The sequence below is a fragment of the Narcine bancroftii genome, chromosome 4 (assembly GCF_036971445.1).
Source record: "Narcine bancroftii isolate sNarBan1 chromosome 4, sNarBan1.hap1, whole genome shotgun sequence".
Lineage (NCBI taxonomy): Eukaryota > Metazoa > Chordata > Chondrichthyes > Torpediniformes > Narcinidae > Narcine > Narcine bancroftii.
Genome location: NC_091472.1, coordinates 41,210,722 through 41,232,787, shown reverse-complemented (window position 1 = coordinate 41,232,787; position 22,066 = coordinate 41,210,722). Strand labels below are relative to the sequence as shown.

Below are 22,066 nucleotides of genomic sequence, written 5' to 3'. Positions count from 1 at the left end.
ATTATGTCACAAAAAAATACTGCACTCTACAATCAAATTTTTAGCCTAACATGAAGAAAGCTCGCACAGCACAATCTTGCAAATCTTTGGTCCATACCTGAGGTGGACAACAAGATAATCCTGGTTTAGATCCTTAAACATTCTGTATTTGTATAGTTACAGGAAAGTTGAAGTACTGGTTTGGATTGATGGACAAGTTGATGGCAATATAATTGGTAGTTTATTAGAAGAAAACAAGATGCATGGTTAGACAATGCACATGGCGAAATGGAATGAAGAAATGTAATTTTCCTCTTGGAGGAGGAATTAGATCAGTTACCAAATGGTCAAAAAAATAAAATGATTATCATTGTACTCGATCAGATTTTTAAAAATGTACATATGCTGCAAGTGTTTAGAATGAACATAAAGTAATTTCAAAAAGGCTTTCATCACTTTCCATATTGACATGTAATAAAATAAGAAAATGAAATCTTGAAATAAATAGTTACAATTATGGAGTTTAAATTCACCGGGGATTTATCACGAGAGCACAAGTTGTCTGTCCTGTTTACTTTCTGGCCATTTGCTCCAAAAGGAATGGCAAGAAGTAACTGAGAATCAGAATCAGGATTTATTGTCATGTGCAAGTCAAGAAATTCAGTGTTTTGTGGCAGGGTCATAGTGCAAACATACATTTATAACCATCTTATGGCATTCCTAAAAAAAAATCAACAATAAGAGTGCACAAAAAGTGAGGCAGTGTCTTTGGTTCATTGATTATTCAGGAATCTGTTGGCAGTGGGGAGGAAGCTGTCCTTGTGCCACTGAGTGCTCATCTTGAGGCTCCTGTACCTTTTTCCTGATGGTAGCAGAGGCCTGGATAATTGGGGTCTTTGAGGATAGAGGCAGCTTTTTTTAAGAGACTGCCTCCTGTAGATGTCCTCGATGGAGTGAAGTCTGGTGCCTGTGATGTCGCAGACTGAGTTAACAACCTCTGGAGTTTATTCTTGTCCTGAGAGTTGGTGTCGCTATACCAGGCAGTGATGCAACCAGCCAGAATGCTCTCCACAGTACACCTGTAGAAGTTTATGAAAGTCATCAATGACATACCGAACCTCCTCAGAACCCACACAAAGTATAGCCGCTGGCGAGCCTTCTTTGTGATTGCATCAATGTAGAGGCTCCAGGATGGATCTGCTGGGATGTAGAAACCCAGGAATTTGAGGTTTTTTACCCTCTCCACGATTTGGCCTTTGATCCAGACTGGGTCATTTTCCCCTGACGTTGAGTGCAAGGTTGTTGTGGTTACACCATTCAACGAGCTGATCCATCTCCCTCCTGTACGCTCGCCATTTGTGATTCTTCCAACAACTCTAGTGTCATCGGCAAACTTGTAGGTGGCATTGGAATTGTGCCTGACTACACAGTCATAGGTGTATAATAAGTAAAGCATTATTATAAAGCATTGGGATGTGTCTGTGTTGATGATCAGTGAGGAGGAGACTTTGTTTCCAATTCGTACTGACTGTGGTCTTCCAATGAGAAAGTCAAGGATCCAGTTGCAGAGATAGGTACAGAGGCCTACAGTTTGTAGCTTCTTGACCAACAATGAGGGATTAATAGTATTCAAGGCTGAGCTGTAGACGATGAAGAGCAGCCAAATGTATGAATTGCTGTTTTTGAGGTGATCCAGAGCTGAGTGAAGAGCCAGTGATAATGCATCTGCCATGGAGCGATTGTGACGATAGGTGAATTGCAGTGGGTCCAGATCTTTACTTGGGTACATGTTAATTCTGGACATAACCAGCCTCTTGAAGCATTTCATCACAGTAGAAGATAGTGCTATTGGGAGGTAGTCTTTGAGGCAGCCCATGCTACTCTTCTTGGGTACCAGGATGATAAATGCCCTTTTGAAGCTGGTGGAAACCTCTGACTGGCACAATGAACAGTTGAAAATGTCCGTGAATACGATGACTAGTTGGCTGGCACCAATTTTTCAGTACCCTGCCAGGAGCACCATTAGGGCCTGATGCCTTGCGAGGGTTCACCCTCTTGAATGATGTTTTGATGTCACCCTCAGACAGCTATTACAGGGTCCTCGAACTTTTCAGGGATTTTAGGAGGCACTGTTTGGTAGTTCTTCTTAAAGCAGGCATAGAAGTTATTTTATAGTCTAAGAATGACACAGCCTCTAATTTCCCCAACTTACCTGCACCTCATCTTGGTATCTTCCTTGCTTTGATATTTTGAATCCCTAAGGCACCATCAAGGCACCAATCTATGTCATTTGAAGCGCATAGAATTTTGGTGATCTTTTAACAAAAGAATGTTTATCTTTTCCAGGCAAGGAAATGAACAAGAGGTCTTGCACCAAAGCTGCTCAAAATACTGAAAATGATGAAAGGGTTTACCTACAAAACAACTGTGTGTCAGAAAGTGGTAAAGGGTTGGTTAACCACCAGCTTTTACCTAAAGAAGCAGCCACAACTGCTATGACTTTAAATGATGACCGTTTCAATGAAGCAGTGAGGAAAAATCAGTCAAAATCTAAATGCTGGTTAAACCGGTCCACTCGCACAGTGGAAGACACCATTCGACTTAGTCAGATGGAGAGCGACACCTACTTGACAGCATCTGATGACAGCAGCATTGCGTTTGATGATGACTGTGACTTGGAGCGAAATTTACCTTCACAGGATGCAAGTGCAAAAACTGAATCACTGAAATCGAGGGATCATTCTCCCAACGTCATAATTCCAAAAACACTGAATAAAAAAATGGATCATGATTGTTCTCCTGATGAGTTAAACAAGAAATTTCAATCACAAAGGCTCGATTCTTCATCTAGTGAAAAATATACTCCAATCCTAACTGTGACATCAGCAACAACAACCCCACCCACCCCTTCCTCAACTGAGGCAAATTCTTTTTCGGATTTAACATCTCCAAGATTAAGGGCTCCTAATATATTTGGTACAAGTGTGACCAAAGCAAAGAAACATTGCAGCCAACCTCAGTTAAACACTGATCGTCTTTTTGGCAGAAACCGTAAAGCTATAAGCATGATGAAGCCAATGGAACATGAAGAGACTGATATTGATATCAGCGAAGTTGAAAGTGACATTCTGGAGAAAATGGAAACCAGCTACGACGAGGAAATGTTTTGCTATGATTCAATTGAAACCCCTATCACTGAAGAACAGCCATACAACGGAGATACCAAAGGCATCGCCAGCAACAAACCACCAACTCCTCCTCTCCACAGATTCCCTTCTTGGGTAATTCCCGCTGTTCTGACATAAACAGCAACTAATACTTTATTTATTCACTCTGAAAATGTCACTTATTTGAATTTGTGGGCTTTAATAATATAGCTTGCCTAAACTAGGGGCTAGACTGGTATGTATTTTTCATGTCTGGTACTGAAAAACATTTTTGAATTATTGAGCAAACAATGAGATGGTGGAGGAACTCAGAGGGTCATGTTGAGTCCCCTCGATTGAAGAGTCCCGACCTGACGCATTGACTGACCACTTCTACTCATGCCTGACCTGATTTCTTCCAACATCCATCTGCAGTTTTTGATTTTCATTTTTGAATTGTTGACACTTTTATTGAAAGTGACCCATCTGAGCATGTGTGTCGAATCAATCCATCTGCTGACCCATTTTTAGAACTAAAAAGCACTATTTCGGAAGTACTCTGATAAACATAAATAATTTGGATAGGAGAAGCAAGTTCCAGTGGACAGAGCCACATAGGATTCTGCAAATGCTGGAATCTGAAGCTAAACACAGTGGGTCATGCAACATCACTGAAAGAATGGTTGATGTTTCCTGCCAAGATCCTACATAGAGGGATCCAGCTTGAAACGTCAATCATTCATTTTCTCTCATGCTTAGACGTGCTGAGTTCTTCCAGCACGTTGTATTAAGTTCCAGTGTCTGACGGCAACAACCCTGCAGATGAAGCATCTCAGCATGAAGTATGATACCAGATAGACTTGCTACTAGAATTTCAAGCACTTGGGATCAAATCTGTGAAATCTATCAGATCTGTGAAATCTATACAAGCTGACAGATTACAAGATCTAGATTAGGAGACTAGTCTAAGGGACACATTGAAATGAGCTACAAAGGTTCTGCGGAAGGGGTGCAGTTTAACTTTTTCTCACCACTCCACATTGACAAATCGCAGTACATGCTTTTAAAAACAAAGGTGATTGCTCCATGTTCCCCATAAACCTTTAATTCCCCTATAATTCAAAAATATATCCAACTGAGTCTGAAATACATTAAATGAAGTAGCCTCCACTGCTTCCTTGGGCAAGGAATTACACAGATTCATTACACTCTTGGAGAAGTAGTTCCTCCTTATCTCTGCCTTCCTTCTATTTTATCTCTTCCTTTCATGAATTTGTTTTTGTAAGATCCCTCACTTATCATTTTTACCCCAATGAGTTTAGTCCAGTGGTTTCAAACTTTTTCTTTCCACTCCCTATATGCCATTGGTGCCTGTGATTAGTAAGGGATCACTAATGCGGGTGGAAAGAAAAAGTTTGAAAACCACTGTTTTAATTGTACTAATTGACTCATTATGTGCATGGTTTCATAACTCCAAAGGAAATAGGCCAATGACAGTTTTTCTCAAGCAAAATATTGGGTCAGAGCAGTGGTTCTCAACCTTTTTTTCCCCCACTCACATACCACTGTAAGTAATCCCTTACTAATCACAGAGCATTTATGGCATAGGGATTATTTAGTGGTATGTGAGTGGAAAGAAAAAGTTTGAAAACCACTGGTTTAGTCCCTGAGGGACGTGTACATTTTCATGATAACGTAGGTGAAAATTAGGCTGGATGATTAGGATCTATTCAGTTGTAAATTTCAAAAGGGAACTAGATAAATATTTGAAAGGATGAAATCTGCAAAGTTATTGGAAAAGAAAGCTAATTGAATAACTTTAAAGCAGCCAGCACATGCAGAGTGAAATTTAACTCAGAAAATGGATTAGCTCTACTCTCGGGTTCCAGGTGTCAGTTGCATAAGGTCCCAAGGAATATCCCTTAATGTCCACAATTTGATCTGACTCAACTAAACTGGTGATCAATTGGTTATAATCCATTCTATTTGAGCATTATTAATATTGGGTCTGCTTCCCTTTTATAACACAGCTGAAATGTGGATTACAGACACATACCTATGTCCTAAAACAGGTTATGCAGATACTCCTGAACAAAATTGAATGAGTTGTTATTAGAGTGTTACTAGAACATAAATTTGCCACAGAGGCGTTGAAAAACTATCCAATGGGTTTACCTTTCCTCATATTATCCCTAGTGTTAATCATCTACAGTTGCTCCTTCAAGACCATCTAGCATTTCAGCATCCGCTGCGATTTGGTGGGAGTGTGTGCTGCAGAATTAACGGGGTGGCAAATGCCATCTTCAGTTCACTTTTAAGTCTCTGGGAGAACGTGCGTAAAAGAGGAAAGCTTGCAAACGTATAAACGGAAGATATAGTGTTTGCATTTAAACTCAATGTGCAAGAACATTTGTCTCCATAGTCATCTCAATCTGTTAGTTGATCAGTACGTTTCTGATTAACCAAAATGCTTGGGACCAGACCTATTTATCTCTCAAGCAGGTTTTTCAAATATTCTTGAATTATTTCTAAGCAGACCAGTAGCATCAGCAGAACACTTGTATCTGCGGTTAAACAGCAATAACACCATACTCCAAAGTTGGGTGTTTCACACATTTCATCTCTACTCAGTTTCAACAGCAGTTGCTATAGACAGACATAACACTTCCTCCTTCTTACTAACATTGACAATGATATATGTCGTCCTTTTTGCCATTGCAGCTACTGTACATCTTCCAATAGCACAGTGCGCGAGAGCTCTATTGATTCAAAATGGCGCTATCATGTAGCAAACACACAACAGAGCTGTACCTTCCAACAGTACACTACACGAGAGCTCAGTTGATACCAAAGGTGCTAACAACACGACAGACCCCCACCAGTGCTGTATCTTCCAACAGTACTGTACACAAGAGCCCCATTGATTCCAGTGGCGCTAACAACATGAATGACCTCCACCCCTCCTCCCCGCACTTGAGCTGTATCTTCCAACAGTACACGAGAGCTCTATTGATTCCAATGTAGAGACCTACTTGAGCAATTGCGTGAAAACTTGCCCTTGAAGCTGTATCTTGGACCTGTACACAAGACCTCCGTTGATTCAAAATGGCGCTAACTGTGCGCCAGACCCCCCACTTGAGCTCTCAATGGGATTAAAAAATACTCAACTTTTTTCAAATTGTGAAGTCGTGTCTCGACCGAAAAACTTGTGGTAAAAGGACTTTGGAAACTGTAAGGACAGTCACTGTCATGAGTTCATGTTTAAATGTTCCTGCTAGGTACCAGAAATATTTCCAGCAACAATGGGAGAGAGGGGAAGAAAACAAAATCCACTAGGTTAGGTGACTCCAACACCACCTCCAAAAACTTTTAACTCTTTCATGAAGAAGGAGCGAGTGGTTAATATGGTGGCTGGGCAGCCAGAGTCCAGAACCAAGGGATCAAATCTCCCCTCTGCAGCTGGAGTATTTGTACACAAATAATTATTTATTTGTTTAAAGAAAGACAAACTCAGCAAACGTAGTGTAGCTATGAAATTAATGCTATTACAAATACATCTGCAGTTCGTCAATGACTTCTTTCTGGGCAATATGTTACTTCAGTCCCAGCAATGCTCAAATATCTACTTAGTGCAGGATGGGCAATACATTTTGGCATTGTCCCATTACCACATAACCAAAATAAACTTCTGTTAGAACACCATCTTTTGCAGGTTACTCTCCAAATTCACACACCATCGTTAATTAGAAATATTTTGCTGGTCCTTCATCACCACTGTCTTGGAACTCCTTGTGACAGTACTGTGGTAGTACAAGAAGGCAGTTTACCCTCTTCTCAATGGCAACTGGGGAATGGGTAATAATTAATGATGAACCTGGCTCTGGAACAATAATAAACACTAGAAATAACAGCTTGGGAATGGAAATACAGGATAGATTCTGGGTTCTACATCATTCCCTCCAGGCTGTCTAGTTGTCTTGTGGCTGGGTTTTCCCAATGTGAATTTAAAACCAGGGCCACATTCCCTGGCCAGAGCCAGTGAGGGGAGATTCCACCTTCACAAAGTTGACAGAGATGATCAAAAGCTCAGGCATGGAAAAGATTCACAAGGATGTTGACTGCAAGGAGGGATTGTGATTAGTTGTAAAGGATGAAACTCTTTCCTGAAGCAAAGATGGCAGCGTGTTCACCTTCTAGAGGTTTATAAAATTAAGAGGGACATAGTTATGGTAAAGAGTCAAAAAGTAAAGGGCAAAGATTTAATGTGGGAGGGGAAAGCTTTTAACTTAATGCTGAGTAAATCAAGCTAGCTACCAGAGGAGGTGATAGAGGTGGGTACAGTTACAATGTTTATTCATTTTGACAGATAGATGGATAGAAAAGTACAGTGGTTCTCAACATTTTTCAGTTTAAGGCCCACCTGCCTTCCAGCTTAACATGCCATGGCCCACTAGTGGCAATGACAGAGCAATATTTTCAAGTCAAAGGTAGCTTTGTAAGAAATAAATCTTTATCTAATTTAAAGTGTTTCATATTTTTAAAGACCCACATGGCAGTGTGCTAATTGAGAACCACTGTTGGCATATGGGCCAAATGCAGGCAAGTGGGAATTTGGATGTCATGGTCAATTTGGGCTAAAGGGCCTTTTTTCATGATATATAACTCTGAATAGAAACCCTACCAGATAATACCACATAGAATTGTGTAGCTTTTTTTTAATGTGTCTTTAGAACTGTACTAATTTCTATCAGCCATGGCTACTAACAACAGTCAAATCACAATCTCAGTTTGAACTAGAATTCTACGCTCTAGTTGAAATTAAAATGCACATGTTTCATTGACGTGGAAGCAGGTGGAGGTGAGTGCAATTTAAAAGGGAGCAGAGCAGGGACTCGGGGCATTGTAATTTTGGGACCGATGCTAAAAGAGGATGTGCGAGGGACTTGGGAGAGCTGTAAGTGTCAGGAACCAGATGGAGGTGAGTGCAGTATAAAAGGGAGCAGAGGGCAAGTTAAGGGTTAAACAGAATGGTGATGGGTGGGAAGACTAATAAAGATGAGGGGCAATGACAAGTAAAAAGGGGTAGCCCATGTGGAGTGGCCAGTGTGTGGGTGGCCCCAGTGTATTGAGTGGAATTTAGAGGCTTTGGCTCATGAAACTTCGATGAGCTGAAGATGAGCTTGATTCCAGTGAGGTAAGGCCAGATGAGATATTTGTATTTAAATTAGGAAGAGTTCATGGAGACAGCGAAGGCAGTGGAATGCTCTGATTGTGGGAAATCTGGGAGAGCACAATTATACCTCATGACAACACCTGCAAGAGGTGCATCCAGCTTCAGCTCCTGGGAGACTGAGTTGGGGCACTGGAGCTGGATGAACTCTAGATCATTTGGAAGGCAGAAGCAGTGATAGAGAGGAGCTTCAGTCAGATAGTCACCCCTAAAATTCAGAGAGGATAGGAATAAGGAAGTTTTGGCAGATGAATGAGTGGCTGAAGAGTTGGTGCAGGGGGCAGGGGTTCAGACTTGTGGATCATTGTGACCTCTTTGAGGGAAGGTCTGGCCTGTACAAATAAGACAGGCTGCAACTGAACTGGAAAGGAACCAATATCCTTACGGCTAGGTTTGCTAGAGCTATTGGGAAGGGTTTAAACTAGTTTGGCAAGGAGTTGGAACCAGAATATAAGTGCAGAAAATAGGGCAGGTCAAAAGCATAATGCCATGTATTCTGAGTTTGCGAGGAAGGACAGGCAGGGGACAAAACATAAATGTAGTCAGTTAAAGGATTTGAAATGTGTCTAATATTACATCAAGAGTATTAGGAATAAAGGGGATGAACTTAGAACATGGATCAGTACAGTGGAGTTATGATGATGTGGCCGTTACAGAGACTGCTGGAGGAAGGACACCAGGGTTTAGGATGGGAGGTAAAAGAACGGTGGGGGGGGGGGATAGCATTACTGGTCAGGGATAGTATCGCGGCTATAGAAAGGCTGTTAAGGGAGTGTCCACTGAGTTGGTGTGGGAAGAAGTCAGAAATAGGAAGGGAACAATGCCTTTGCTGGGAGTAGTCTGTAGGCTCCCAAGTAGCCCTCGGGACACTGATAAGTAGGCAGACTTTGGAATGATTGGGGAAATAAAGGGCTGTTATCTGTAATTTCAACTTCCCTAATATTGACTGGCACCTGTTACTGCAAGAGGGATAGATGAGACTGAATTTGTCAGGTGTGTCCAAGAAGGATTCCTGACACAGTATGTGGACCAGCCAACTAGAGGAGAGGCCATACTGAATCTAATTTTGAATAATGAACCTGTTCAGGTGGGGGAGCATTTTGGTGAGAGTGACCACAATTCCCTGAGCATTAGCATAGCCATGGAAAAGGATAAAAGCAGCCAAAATGAAAAAGTGCTTAATTGGGGAAGGGCTAATTAAGATGGGATGAGGCAGGAACTAACAAGAGTAAATTGGAAACGTATTCAAGGCCAAAAGCAAGGAACTAATGTGGAGTAAGTTTAGCGACCACTTGTGCTGGGATCAGGATAGGTTTGTCCTACTGTGACAAGATGGTAAGAAAAGGGAACCATGGTTGATAAAACAGGTGAGGCAGCTGGTCAAGAGGAAGAAGGAAACAGGAAAGGCTCATGAGTGATGTTTCTTTTATTGTAATAAAGAAACTTGGGTTCTATAACAACTACACTTGATTAGCTCAAGCACTCACAACTTGTGGAGCCAACCATTTTGAATCAACTAGCTGCAACAACTCATCCGACTCCCTCTACTGGTCAGGATTATCACTAGCATGCTATCATTGCATTCCCTTTCCTTGAGAGGTTTAATCTAACAACAAGGACACTAATACAGTATTCATTTAAATTTCAACATCAATGTAAGCACAAACATCATCAACACAAACTTTTTAAGTGTGCAGTTCTTTTTCTTTCAGAGATTCAGTCTGCCAGGTGCTTTGATAACGCATGTGGACGTTTTTAACACAGGTGCTTGTCTCTGCTGGTCCACTACTGTCTAGCATTGGTGGTGTTTCCTCTGTTACTATGTAGGTTGGATCTTCTCCATTTGTCTGTTCTTGGAGTGTCTTGCATTTTCAGCAGGCCCCTTTTCATTTCTCCTCAGTATTTGACCATCCTCTGTTCTGACGGTGTAGGATCTTGGATTTATTTTCTTCAGAACAATAGCCTTTTCGTTCCAGGTGTCGGAATCTGAGTCTCACTATCACGTTTGCTAGTGGCTCTCAGGATTGGTGCCAAGGAGGGGCATTTGTGGGCATTGCCCTCCAAACAAGGTTCTGTGCCCCCCATACGGTCATGGCCATATCTGGCCATCAGACCCACCCCACTCCCTTCCGCATCAGTAGCGTCTCGGTTGAAGCACACTAGTGAGTCTCCACTGGCCCCCAGCCACGTCAAGCGTCACTTGCATCTAGTAACAATAAAAAGTGTCCTCCAGCCCCATGTTGGAGGGGCAGATGGCTTTAATGACAGGTAGGTTCCTGCCAGCAATTTCCCTTTCTCCTCCCCCCCCCCTCCACTGACAGGTCCATCTGCACCCCCTTCCATTGACAGGTCCCTACCAGCCTCCCCCTCAAAATCACCAATGACCCCTCTAACATATGTTCTGGCACTGACCCTGGTGGCCCTAAGCTTATTGCTGATGTCATAGTTTCCTTTTTGTCTCCATTGCAGATGCTTTTGTTTCTGCCCAACATCTTCAACATCTCTGTTGTTTGTGTCTACAGAGTTGGGAAGTATAGTCTACATCCCATCATAAGCTCAGTGGTTGCCATGTTCAAGTGATGAAGCTCTGTAACTCAATAGAGCTAGATAAAGATCTGAGCCATTGTCTTGTGCTTTCTTGAGCAGCTGTTTAACCATGTGTACTCCTTTCTCTGCTTTTATCTTTGACTGTGGATGCAGAGGACTTGAGTCACATGTCAAAAATCATACTCTTCTTCAAAATTCTGGAATTGTCTACAATAATATCATGGTCTAGTTTCACTGTGGACAATTTGAGGAATTCTGTGTGTTACAAAGATCAATTTCACATATTTGATCACACAGCAGCACATGTTAGGAAGCAGTGCAATCTCCAGATAGTTTGATAGATAATCAATAACCAGCAATTAATTGTTTCCATCCATATGGAACAGATCAGTCCCAACTTTCTGCCACAGTTCTGCTGGTACATCACTTATTATCATGGGTTCCTTTGTCTGCTTTGCGTGATGTTTCCAACTGATCTCACACTTTGAAACCACCCTGTCAATGTCAGCATTTAACCATGGCCAATAAACAGCAGTTCTGGCCCTCCTCTTGTATATTTGCATTCCAAGGTTCCTCATGCACCCTTTTCAGCATCTCTTGTTGCATTGATTAAGGAATGACAATTCTGCTATGTCTGAGTAGAAGCCCATTGACAATGCTCAGCTCTGACTTGGAGTATGGCTGGCATTCACCTCTAGCCCATCCTTACTTCAGATTCTTCATGACCTGTAGAATTGTGTTTTGTTTCAGCTGTGATCTGCTTGGATTTCACGTCAGATACGGGAAGAGGTTTAGTGATCAGGTTCACGTGGAGCTTCGCTTCTGACTCGGTGGAACTCTCATTGCGTGCTTCACTCTGCGTCATTGCCCTGGATAAAGTATCAGCTAACAAAGTAAGTTTCCATGGTGTGTGCACCAACTCAAAGTTGTATCAGTGTAGCTTCATCATCAGTCTTTGGATTCTTGGCGACATTTCAGATTTTTCTTGATTAATGCTATTAATGGCTTGTGGTCTTTCTCAAATCCACAGACCAGACCTAGACACTCTCTTGATCTATGTATGTGGACACTCAGATGTTGTCATCTTGCTTGGTGCATATGCTACTGCTCTCTAGTCTTCTCCCTCAGCCTGAAGAAGTACGGCACCTATTCCATCTTTTGAAGCATCTGTAGAATTTTTTGTCATTTTGGCTCTATCAAAGAACGTCAAAAGTACTGGTTCTGTAGTGGTTGTCTGCCCATTTGAATTCACATTGTCCCGTAACAACGTCCTTAAGTACATTGTTTTGGAAGATTGGTTAGTCATGAATTTACCAATGAAACTGATCATTCCCTGTACTCTCTTTGTTTGTCAGTGAGCCTGGACATCTCTAGAATTGCTTTCAACTTGCTCTTGTCTGGCTCCACACCTGCCTCTGACACCTTATCTCCCAGAAAAGTGAATTTTCTTCACACCAAACTGACATTTTGCTCTGTTTAGCTTTAATCCATACTTCTGGATGTCCTGTATCACTTTGATGAGCCTCTCATTGTGGTGTTTTTGTGTGGATCTCCATAGGATCGTGTCATCTGTGAACACATGTAGCCCATTTATGCCTTCTACGATGAGCTCCATGGTCCTGTGGAACACTTCCGGAGCAGAGGAAATTCCAAAAGGCATCCTCAGACAGGAGTATCAACCAAATGGTGTATTAAATGTACATTATTTTGTGCTATTTTCATGTAATTTTATTTGCCAGAAGCCCTGGGATGCATCGAAATTAGTTAAAAATTTTGCACCAGTCATCTCACTTGTAATTTCATCCCTGGTTGGAATCTGATAATGTTCCCTCTTTATATTGGCATTCAAGTCTTTGGGTCCATGGACACACGTTGGTCACCATTCTTTTTGACACACGCCATTGAATTCATCTATTTTTTGTGCTCCTCTCTTTATGAACCCTAGTGCCGTCATTCAGTTGACTTCCTGCTTGAACTTTTCTTTTAGCGGCACTGGCACTCGCCATGGGGTATGGACTACTTACTGGCTATGCGTTCTCTTTTAACTGTATCTTATAGGTGAATAGTAGAATTCCAAACCCCTTGAAGATGTCTGGATCCTGAATTTCCTCTACACTTTTCTATACATTGGGACTATTAATGTGATACACCCTCTTGACTAGGCTTAAGTTTTCACATGCTTTGTCACCAAGCAGTGATTCCATGTGCTTCTGAAAGTAGTAATTTTTATCTTTAACTTTCACCTTGAGTTTACGTGTACCTGTCCATTGTAGGCTTTCAGCTGTACAGGATTTGCATGGACATATGGCTTTATCTACATTGCCCTGATGTCATGCTCACAGATCAAATTCTTTTGCCTCTATTTCCAGCTATAAAGAATATTTGTTCCATTTGTATGCAATGACAACAGTCCACCTATCCTGGTCGACTCTGCTCGCACTTGGCTTTTCAGAGTCTGTTGGTATATAGTCTTCCTGCACTACTATGCCAACAAAGAGTGAATCACTGAGAGCAATTTTTTCTATAGTGTGTATGCTTTCACTTTTTGTTTTCCTTTGGAAAACCACTGCTTTGTGTCATAATTCTGCCTTCTGCACTTAGGCTGAGCATTGTTTTGGTGCATGTTGAGTGCCACATTGTTTACAATTGAATGTCTCTCCACCTTTTTGTTGTTTCCTATATCTCGTTTTTTGTTTTTGTGTGTGTCCAGACATTAGGTACGACTATGCCTTCATTTTCACTGGCTTTTGCACTATCACCAAACTTTTTCTGCACGCTGCAGAGCTATTTCACTGACATGGCATATCTTCACAGCTCCAGCTAAAGTAAGCTCTGTCTCTTGCAGCAACCTCTCTCACTCTTTCTTATCCATACTCCCAAACACAATTTGTTCACACATCATTGAATCTTGCAGCGGTCCAAAATTGCATGTTCTTATTTTTATTTTTACATCATTTAAGGAAGTATCGAAGTTCTCTGCCTGCAACTGCTTGCAAGCGCAGAACATGTATCTCTCAAAAGTTTCATTTTTCTTTGGTAGACAGTGTTCATTAAACATCTCAAAAACCTTGTTAAACTTGCCGCCTGGTCAGCTGACTCAGCAAAAAGCAAATATGTTGAAAACCCCTAGTGCTTGATGTCCTGCCATTGGTAAGTAGCAGTGCAGACTTCCGTGTATCAGGTTTTTTGCTATCAAGTCCAATGACGCAGCATAAATCGTTGTTTGAACAACTGCCAATTGTGGTCAGCATTTCCAATCCAATTTACAGCGTCGAGAGTCTTTACACTCTCCATGTTTTCTGCTTTTGACTAAATCTCACTCCTGGTGCCTTGTAATGTTTCTTTTATTGTAATAAAGAAACTTTGGTTCTTTTATAATAACTATACTTTATTAGCTAAAGAACTCGAGGCTCATGGAGAAATCCATTTGCATCTACTACCTGTACCAATCAGCTCCAGCTCCTCTAGTGGTCAGGATTAGCACTATCATTACAATGAAAAATATATAGTTGTGTTAGGGAGGACTCAGGTATGTTTAATTGCTTCATTAGTGTAGGTATAAGAGAGATAGGCTTGCTTCTGATCTTTTGATCATCTTTGGAGTTTGTAATTGCCACTTTTCAACAAAAGGACTAGAGTTGTGCGAATGAAATACAAAGAAGCCATTATGAGGCTGAAAAACAAGAATAAAACAGTAAGAAACTTCTTCCAAACCATAGGATTACCAAAATCAAATTTAGAACATGATTAAAAAGAAAGAGCGTACTGGTGCGTGCTCAGTAATCACAAAGGGGCTGGTTTTCCAAGGAAGATCTCCACTGCTGATGACAGAAGAATTCTCATCAAAATGAAGAAAGATCCCCAAACGCATGTCTGACAGACCAGAACCACTCTTCAGGAGGCAGGCGTGGACGTGTCAATGACCACTGTCCGCAAAATACTTAATGAAAAGAAACACAGAGGCTCTACTGCAAGACGCAAACCACCTGTTACCCACAGAAAGGACAGCCAGATTACTGTTTGCCAAGAAGTATTTAAAAGAGCCTACAGAAGTCTAGAAAAAAGGACTTGTGGACAGACAAGATTAAGATTAACCTTCATCAGAGAGATGGCAAGAGCAAAGTGTGGAGATGTAAAATAAATGCCCAAGATCCAAAGCATACAATTATATCTGCAGGTCTTTGCATGGTTGGCATCTTGCAGTGTAGCTTTTATTTCTGTCCACGAAATCTTCTGCAGATAGTAGTCATTGAACATCCACACCTGCTTCCTGATGAGTGTTTCTGATCTGTTGGACATACATTTGGGGATTTTTCTTCATTATGATGAGAATTCTTCTATTGTCAACAGTGGAGGTTTTCCTTGGAAAAGCCAGTTCCTTTGCTATTACTGAGTTCGGCACCACACTCTTTCTTCTTAATGATGTTCCAAACTGTTAATTTTGGTAATTCTAAGTTATGGCCGACGTCTCTTAATATTTTATTCTTGTTTTTGAGCCTCATCATGGCTTCGTTGACTTCCATTTGCACAACTCTGGTCCTCATGTTTAAAAAACGGCATCTACAGATTCCAAAGGTGATCAAAAGCTTAGAAGCAAGCCTAGATCTCTATTACCTGCCCCAATGAAGCAATTAAACAAACCTGAGTTCTTACAAACACCTGTGAAGCCAAATGTCCCAAACATTGAGTGGCATAGCAGTTAGCGCAGCACCTTTACAGCCCCAGCGAGGTTTGAATCCTAAGGAGTTTGCACGTTCTCCCAATGTTCCTCTGGATGCTCCAGTTTCCTTCCACCGTTTGAAACTACTAGGGGTGTAGGTTAATTAGGTGGAAAGTGGGCAGCATGTTCTTGTGGGCTGAAATAGCCTGTTACTGTGCTGTACGTCTAAATTTAAAATAAATTATGGTGCTTTGAAATGAGAGGACTATGTATAAAAAGTGCCATAATTTCTACATGGTGAAACCAAAAGGTCTACAAATAACTTTGAATAAAATCTGGAATGTGCACCTTAATTACATGTGAATTGTTACATTCTAAATTTTAAGCTGTGGTGCACAGGTGGAAATAAATGAAAAAAATGTCTTTGTCCCAAACATTATGGAGGGCACTGTATGTTTTCCTTTGCTCCTAATTTTGAGAGGTGATCTACATTTTCAGTATTGTAAATAAAATAGGTTATGGGTGTTAGGTAATGAAAAATTAGATTGTTATGGATTTGGTTTGCATAGGTTGGCACAACATTGTGGGCTGAAGAGCTTGTAATGTGCTGTAATGTTCTATGTACTATTAATGTAGAAGAAAAGCATTTTTCTGGGCTAGAAAAGGAAAGAATTAGCTAAGATTCATGCTTTGTACTGCAGATCAGAAAAGCAAAACTAAGTTGTGATTAACTTAAGCTTGTATAAAGCAAACCTCTCGTCAGGTGAATTGATCTGAGAACTGCGTAAACGAGGCTCCAAAAGGTTGGTGCGATTTTTAATGCTTAGCTCTTTTTTTCCCCCCATGTTAAAATAAACAGGAATTAAGTAAAAGAATACATTTACACAATAACTTCTGTGAATTGTTTTTGACCCCCATTGTAGAAGTCTGATTCCTGGAACTTTGCAATTTCATAAGTTGTGTGATAGTCCAATAGCATTGAGGTTTTCTTTTTATCTTTTTAATCTAGGAGAGCAGAATTTATGCAGTAGCCAAATCGGGTATGAGAATGTCGGAGGCAATTAGTCCTGACCCAAGTAACAAATGTAAGTATGTGAGGGAGAGGTGATTCTGGCCTAATGGGCTAATTTTGTGTTGGGTCATGAGTTCATAGAACTCTGTTCTCTTAACATGAGATTAACAAGTTCAACTATTTTAGAGAACTTTTTTTATGAAATTGTGTTTACCTTTCTGTGAAAAGAACATCAGTGATCTTTCTAATGTGTCCAACAATATTAGTTTAATGAAAAGTTTTATCCATAATTTTTAAAAAAACTTTTGTATTTCCTTTTGGCATATTTTCTATGGAACTGCAGTGAACTTTGCTGTAAAGCAAATTGACATTTATATTTGTCCTTTGCTCTCTTGCCCTGGCAACCATTCTTTGCATGCATGCCTGAACAGTTATTGATGTCACATTGTTTGACCAACCAAAGCTTCCAACTTGAATCCATTGCTGCTCTTCTCAAACATCCTGTGAGAGTCGCTGGAAACTGATTTGAGAGCAGGAAGCAGCAATTCTATTGTTCTCATACAGGACAGAAAATTTGTTATACTTTGCAATCTCCAGTCTTCAGGAGCAGGAAGAGTGAGTCAAGCTCATTTGGAAATTCTTGTACCACCATTGCATTCATTCATTTTATAGGTTATGTGTAAAATATTTTGTTTGACTGCTGCTTGAATGAATGAAATTATATCTGCAGGTCTTGCATAATAGGAGGCCCTTGGTTTCAGTTCTCTCCCAAAGTACATTTAAAAGTTGTTTCCAGTATCTAAATTATTTGCATGGCCTCCTTAGTAACCACTATTTAATTAATATTGCTGTATAAACAGCTGCATTTAAAGATTTGACCATACAGTAGAAGCATTAAATGAAGTGTTGTCGCAGCTGCTACACCCACAGAAATACACCACTGGACACGGTGGAGGTTTCAGTCGAACTGTTTATTTGAACTTCGCATGCGCCCCTTTAAGGCCAATGGGTGATGTCACCCCCGTTGCTCGGGGCACGAGCTGTGGCTTAAGCCCCAAGGCAATGAGCAAGCCCCGACGGCGCCATCTTTCTGCAGCTGCCCCGCCAGAGCAGCAGTACAAGTGGGGCTGGTTCGCTAACAGAGATGTGCGCCGCCATACAACGCCCCCCCCCCACCCCAGGACCAGCTTGTGCATCTTGCCGCACGGCCAACCCCTCCGTTTAGGTTGGGCCGTCTGCACAGGTTGGTCTTAAGTCCACGTGCGGCGGTTTCAGTTGGTCAACCGTGAATTGTTCCTCCCTGCTCCCTATGTCCAGAGTGTAAGTCTTTCCCGATTGGTGGAGGACCTTGTATGGGCCCTTGTACAAGTGCTACACAGGTGTCGGGTGTAGGCCACGCAGGACGAACAGAAACTCCGCTGAGGCCAGTTCTTTGGGGACGTTCGCCAGGTGCTTGCCCTGATGGGTCGGTGGTGGGAGTCCCAGGGAGGCAAATCTGTTGCAGAGGTCCACGAGAAGGGTTGGAATCTCACCTCCGGATTCTGCACCTACTCCGAAAAACTCCCCTGGTAGCGACAGTGGTGCACCGTAGATGAGTTCCGCAGATGAAGCCTGGAAGTCCTCTTTTGGAGCCGATCGAATGCCAAGCAGGACCCACGGCAGCTCGTCTGTCCAGTTGGGTCCTGTTAGCTGTGCCATGAGGTGCCGGTTGAAGCGCTCTACGAGTCCATTCGCTTTGGGGTGATAGGCCGTGATGTGGTGGAGCTTGATTCACAAGCAATTTGCCAGTTGCGCCCAGAGGGTGGAGGTGAAATGGGCACCCCTGTCACTGGTCAAGTGGGCTGGGACGCCAAACTGGGTGACCCAGTTAGCGAGCAGGACTCGGTAGAAGTGTCCCTGATGGGGATGGCTTCCGGCCACCTCGTCGTCCGGTCGACCATAGTCAGGAGGTAGCGGGCGTCCCTGGACCCACTATATCGATGTGGATATGGTCAAACCTCCTGGCTGGCGAGTCGAATGTTGTACCGGGGCTCTGACATGATGCTAGAATTTGGAGGCTTGGCAATGCATGCAATTCTTTGCCATCTGAGCCACTCGTTTTTTCAATCTGCAAGACGAAATGTTCCGCCACCATGCGTACTGATGTTTTGACTGAGGGGCGGGCCAGGTCGTGAATCATCTGGAATGCCTCCTGCCTCCACTGTGGGGGGACTACCGGTCGTGGCGAGCCAGTCGAGACATCGCACAGGATCGTGTCGTGGCTGCCTGGCAGCTTCAGGTCCTCTAGGCGCAGGCCGGTGATGGCAATTCGGAAGGCCTGCATCTCTTCGTACTCCCTCTGGGCCTGAGTTAATTGGGCATAGTTCAGGCCAGGGGACAAGTTGGTGGCTTGTGGTCTGTGAAAGCAGTGAACGGTCTGCCCTCCAGGAAGTAGCAGAAGTGCCTGATCAAGAGGTACAAGGCCAGGAGCTCTCTGTTGAATGCACTGTACTTCAGCTCGGGTGGTCAGAGGTGCCAGCTGGAGAATGCTAGAGGCGCCACTGCCCGTTGATTTCTTGCTCGAGGGTCCCCAAATGGCCGTGGCAGACGTGTCCACCGAGAGTACTGTGTGGGCATCAGGCCGTGGGTGGGCCAGTAGGGTGGCGCTAGTGAGGGAGGTCTTGGTCTTTGCGAAGGCTGTCTCAGCCTCTTTCGAACACTTGAATGTCTTTTGCTTGGCTGAGATCAGGGCAAACAGTGGGCGCATTATGCGGGCAACCCCCGGGACGAAGCAGTGGTAGAAGTTAACCATCCCGGTGAACTCCTGCAGGGCCTTGAGGGTGTCTGGCTTGGGGAACTGGTGTATGGCTTTGACCTTGTCTTATGATGGTGCTGCCCCATCCGCGGTGATGGTATGGCCCAGGAACTGTAGCAACTCCTTCCCTAACTGACATTTGGCCACGTTGACAGTGAGGCTGAATTCAGCCAGGCCGGTGAACAGTGTGCGGAGATGGGACTTGTGCTCATTGTGATCTCGAATGGCGATAAGGATGTCATCGGGATAGATGAACACAAGTCCAGGTCTCTACCCACTGCATCCATGAGCAACTGGAAGGTCTGGGCTGCATTCTTCAGGCCAAAGGGCATCCGCAGAAATTCAAAAAGGCTGAACGGGGTGATGATGGGCAGTTTTGCCAATATCATCTGGTTGTATGGAAATTTGATAGTAGCCTTTCACAAAGTCGACCTTAGAGAAAACTATGGCCATAAAGTCCTGTATGTGGGGATGGGGTACCGGTCAGGTGTGGTTGTGTCATTGAGCTGGTGGTAGTCCCCCAGAGACCTTTGGGGAGAGGCCCAGGGACTGCTCGACCTGCGAACTATGCCGAGTTTCTGGTGGTGGAAGAACTCATCTTTCGTGAGCTGCAGCTTCTCCGGCGGCAGTCATCTGGCCTTGGTGTGGATTGAGGGAACTGTGTGGCAATGTAGTGGTGGACACCATGCTGGGGCATGGTGGTTGTGAATTGTGGCCATAGAATGGCAGGGACCTCATCTAGGATGCGGGAGTATTCATTCTTGGGCGTGCAGATGGTGTCTATTCCTGAGCTGTGAGCACTGGATGGCTTGAGTCGGAGGGTCTGGAAGGTACGGGCATGCACGAGTCTCTTGCCCTTCAAGTCGACCAGCAGGGTGTGCACTCGGAGGAAATTGGCTCCTAGCAGTACAGTTCTCATTGGTGGCCAGTAGGAACTTTCAGCACTTTTTGTCTGGCCTGAGATGTACCTGAATGGTCCGTGTGCCAAAACTCTTTGTCAGTGCCATTCGCTGCCCGCAGGGTTGGGCCTCATGCTTTCGTGTGGTATTTGAGGATGGTCAGGGGAGCACGCTCAACTCTGCACCAGTGTCCACCAGAAAATGCCACCCATTGGTCTTGTCTACCATATGCAAGAGGCTGTTCGTGTAGCCATCCGTCACAGCCATCAGTGGCGGCTGGCCTGTTCATTTCCCTGGTATGAGTAGGTCTGGCAGCACTTGCGGGCTTGGGCTCTCCAGCGTTGGTGGTAGAAACACTATGTGGTTTGGTGCTCCTCTGGTTTCTGCCTGGGGGCAGGCTGTGGTCAGCTTGGTCCAGGGCAGGTGACCTGATTCATGGTGGCCTCATTCTCCCATTTGGTTTGCCACAGCACGTCAGCGTGGTCTGCAACTTTCTGGGGGTTTGAGAAGTCCTCGTCCATTAGTAGGAGCTGAATGTCTTCTGGGATTTGTTCAATGAAGGTTTGCTCAAATATCAGGCATTGTTTGTGGCCTTCTGCCAGTGCGAGCATTTCGTCCATCAGCACAGATGGGGCTCTGTCCCCCAGGCCATCAAGTTGCATCAGTCTGGTCATGTGCTGCCGGTGGGAGAGACAGAAGGTGCTGAGGAGGAGGGCTTTGAGAGCAACATACTTGCCCTCCTCTGGAGGATCATGGATCAGGTCGTCCACTCTGGCCACAGTTTCTTCATCAAGGGCGCTCACCACATGGTAGAACGTTGTGGAGTCAGAGGTGATCTCTCTGAGATGAAACTGCGCATCCGCCTGCCCGAACCACGTGGGAGGTCGATGGGTCCAAAGGGGGGGGAGCGGGGGGAGTTTCACTGCGCTGATCGCCGACAAATCCATGTTTGGAGACTAGATAATGTCTGGGCTCTGCGGAGTCACCAATGTAGCGGCTGCTACACACACAGAAACACACCACTGGACATTGGAGGTTTCTTTTGAACTATTTATTTTAACTTTGCGCACACCCTTTTAAGGCCAACGGGAGTTCCGCCCTGCGCAGCGGTGATGTCACCACATTGCCCATGGAGCGAACTGTAGCCTAAGCCACGAGGCATATGCAAGCCTCAACGGCACCATCTTCTTGCAGCTGCCCCACCAGCGTGGCGGTACAAGCGGGGCTGGTTCGCTCACAGAGATGTGTGCCACCACAGTGTAGTGAAATTACTGCAGTTTTCACACAGCCTAGAAGACCCATGTGTCCTTTTTCCTGCTGAGGTGAGAGTAATCTAAACCAAGCTAACTTGCCGGGAGGAACCTCGCTCATTCTCTGGAGGGAAAAAAACTTTTCAATATCTGTATGTTCTTTATTGGCCCCCATGTGGATATACAAGAAATGCTTTTCGTGGTTTACATAAACTCCCAGCATTATCTCTTGTTCTAATTGCTTCAAGTGAGATCTGACAAATCAGCAGAGATCAGAATTAAATCTGATACAGGTACACAATCCTTTATCCGGACATATAAAATCCAGCATTTTTTTTTTCCTGATGTTGGGAGAGGGGGAGAGAGAGAGAGAGAGAGAGAGAGAGAGCAGCACGACTATATTAGGTGGGGGGGGAGTGGGGGGAGAGGCGGCAGTGCAATTCAGGTGGGCGGGGGAGAGACGGCAGCATGATTCGGGTGGGCGAGGGGGAGAGAGACGCCAGCCTGACTGGAAGGGGGTGGATATGGCAGAACAATTTGGATGGTCTT

At 43.7% G+C, this 22,066-nt stretch overlaps 1 protein-coding gene across 2 annotated transcripts in view; it reads left to right on the top strand.

The window, feature by feature from the left end:
• Nucleotides 1–22,066, top strand: part of plekhh2 (pleckstrin homology domain containing, family H (with MyTH4 domain) member 2) — a 130,955-nt gene that overhangs the window by 67,059 nt on the left and 41,830 nt on the right. For both annotated transcript variants that reach the window (XM_069931117.1, XM_069931118.1), the window contains 2 exons: nucleotides 2,326–3,260; nucleotides 16,572–16,647. In XM_069931117.1, the coding sequence (XP_069787218.1) occupies nucleotides 2,326–3,260; nucleotides 16,572–16,647 (1,011 nt within the window). The remainder of the gene's footprint in view (nucleotides 1–2,325; nucleotides 3,261–16,571; nucleotides 16,648–22,066) is intronic.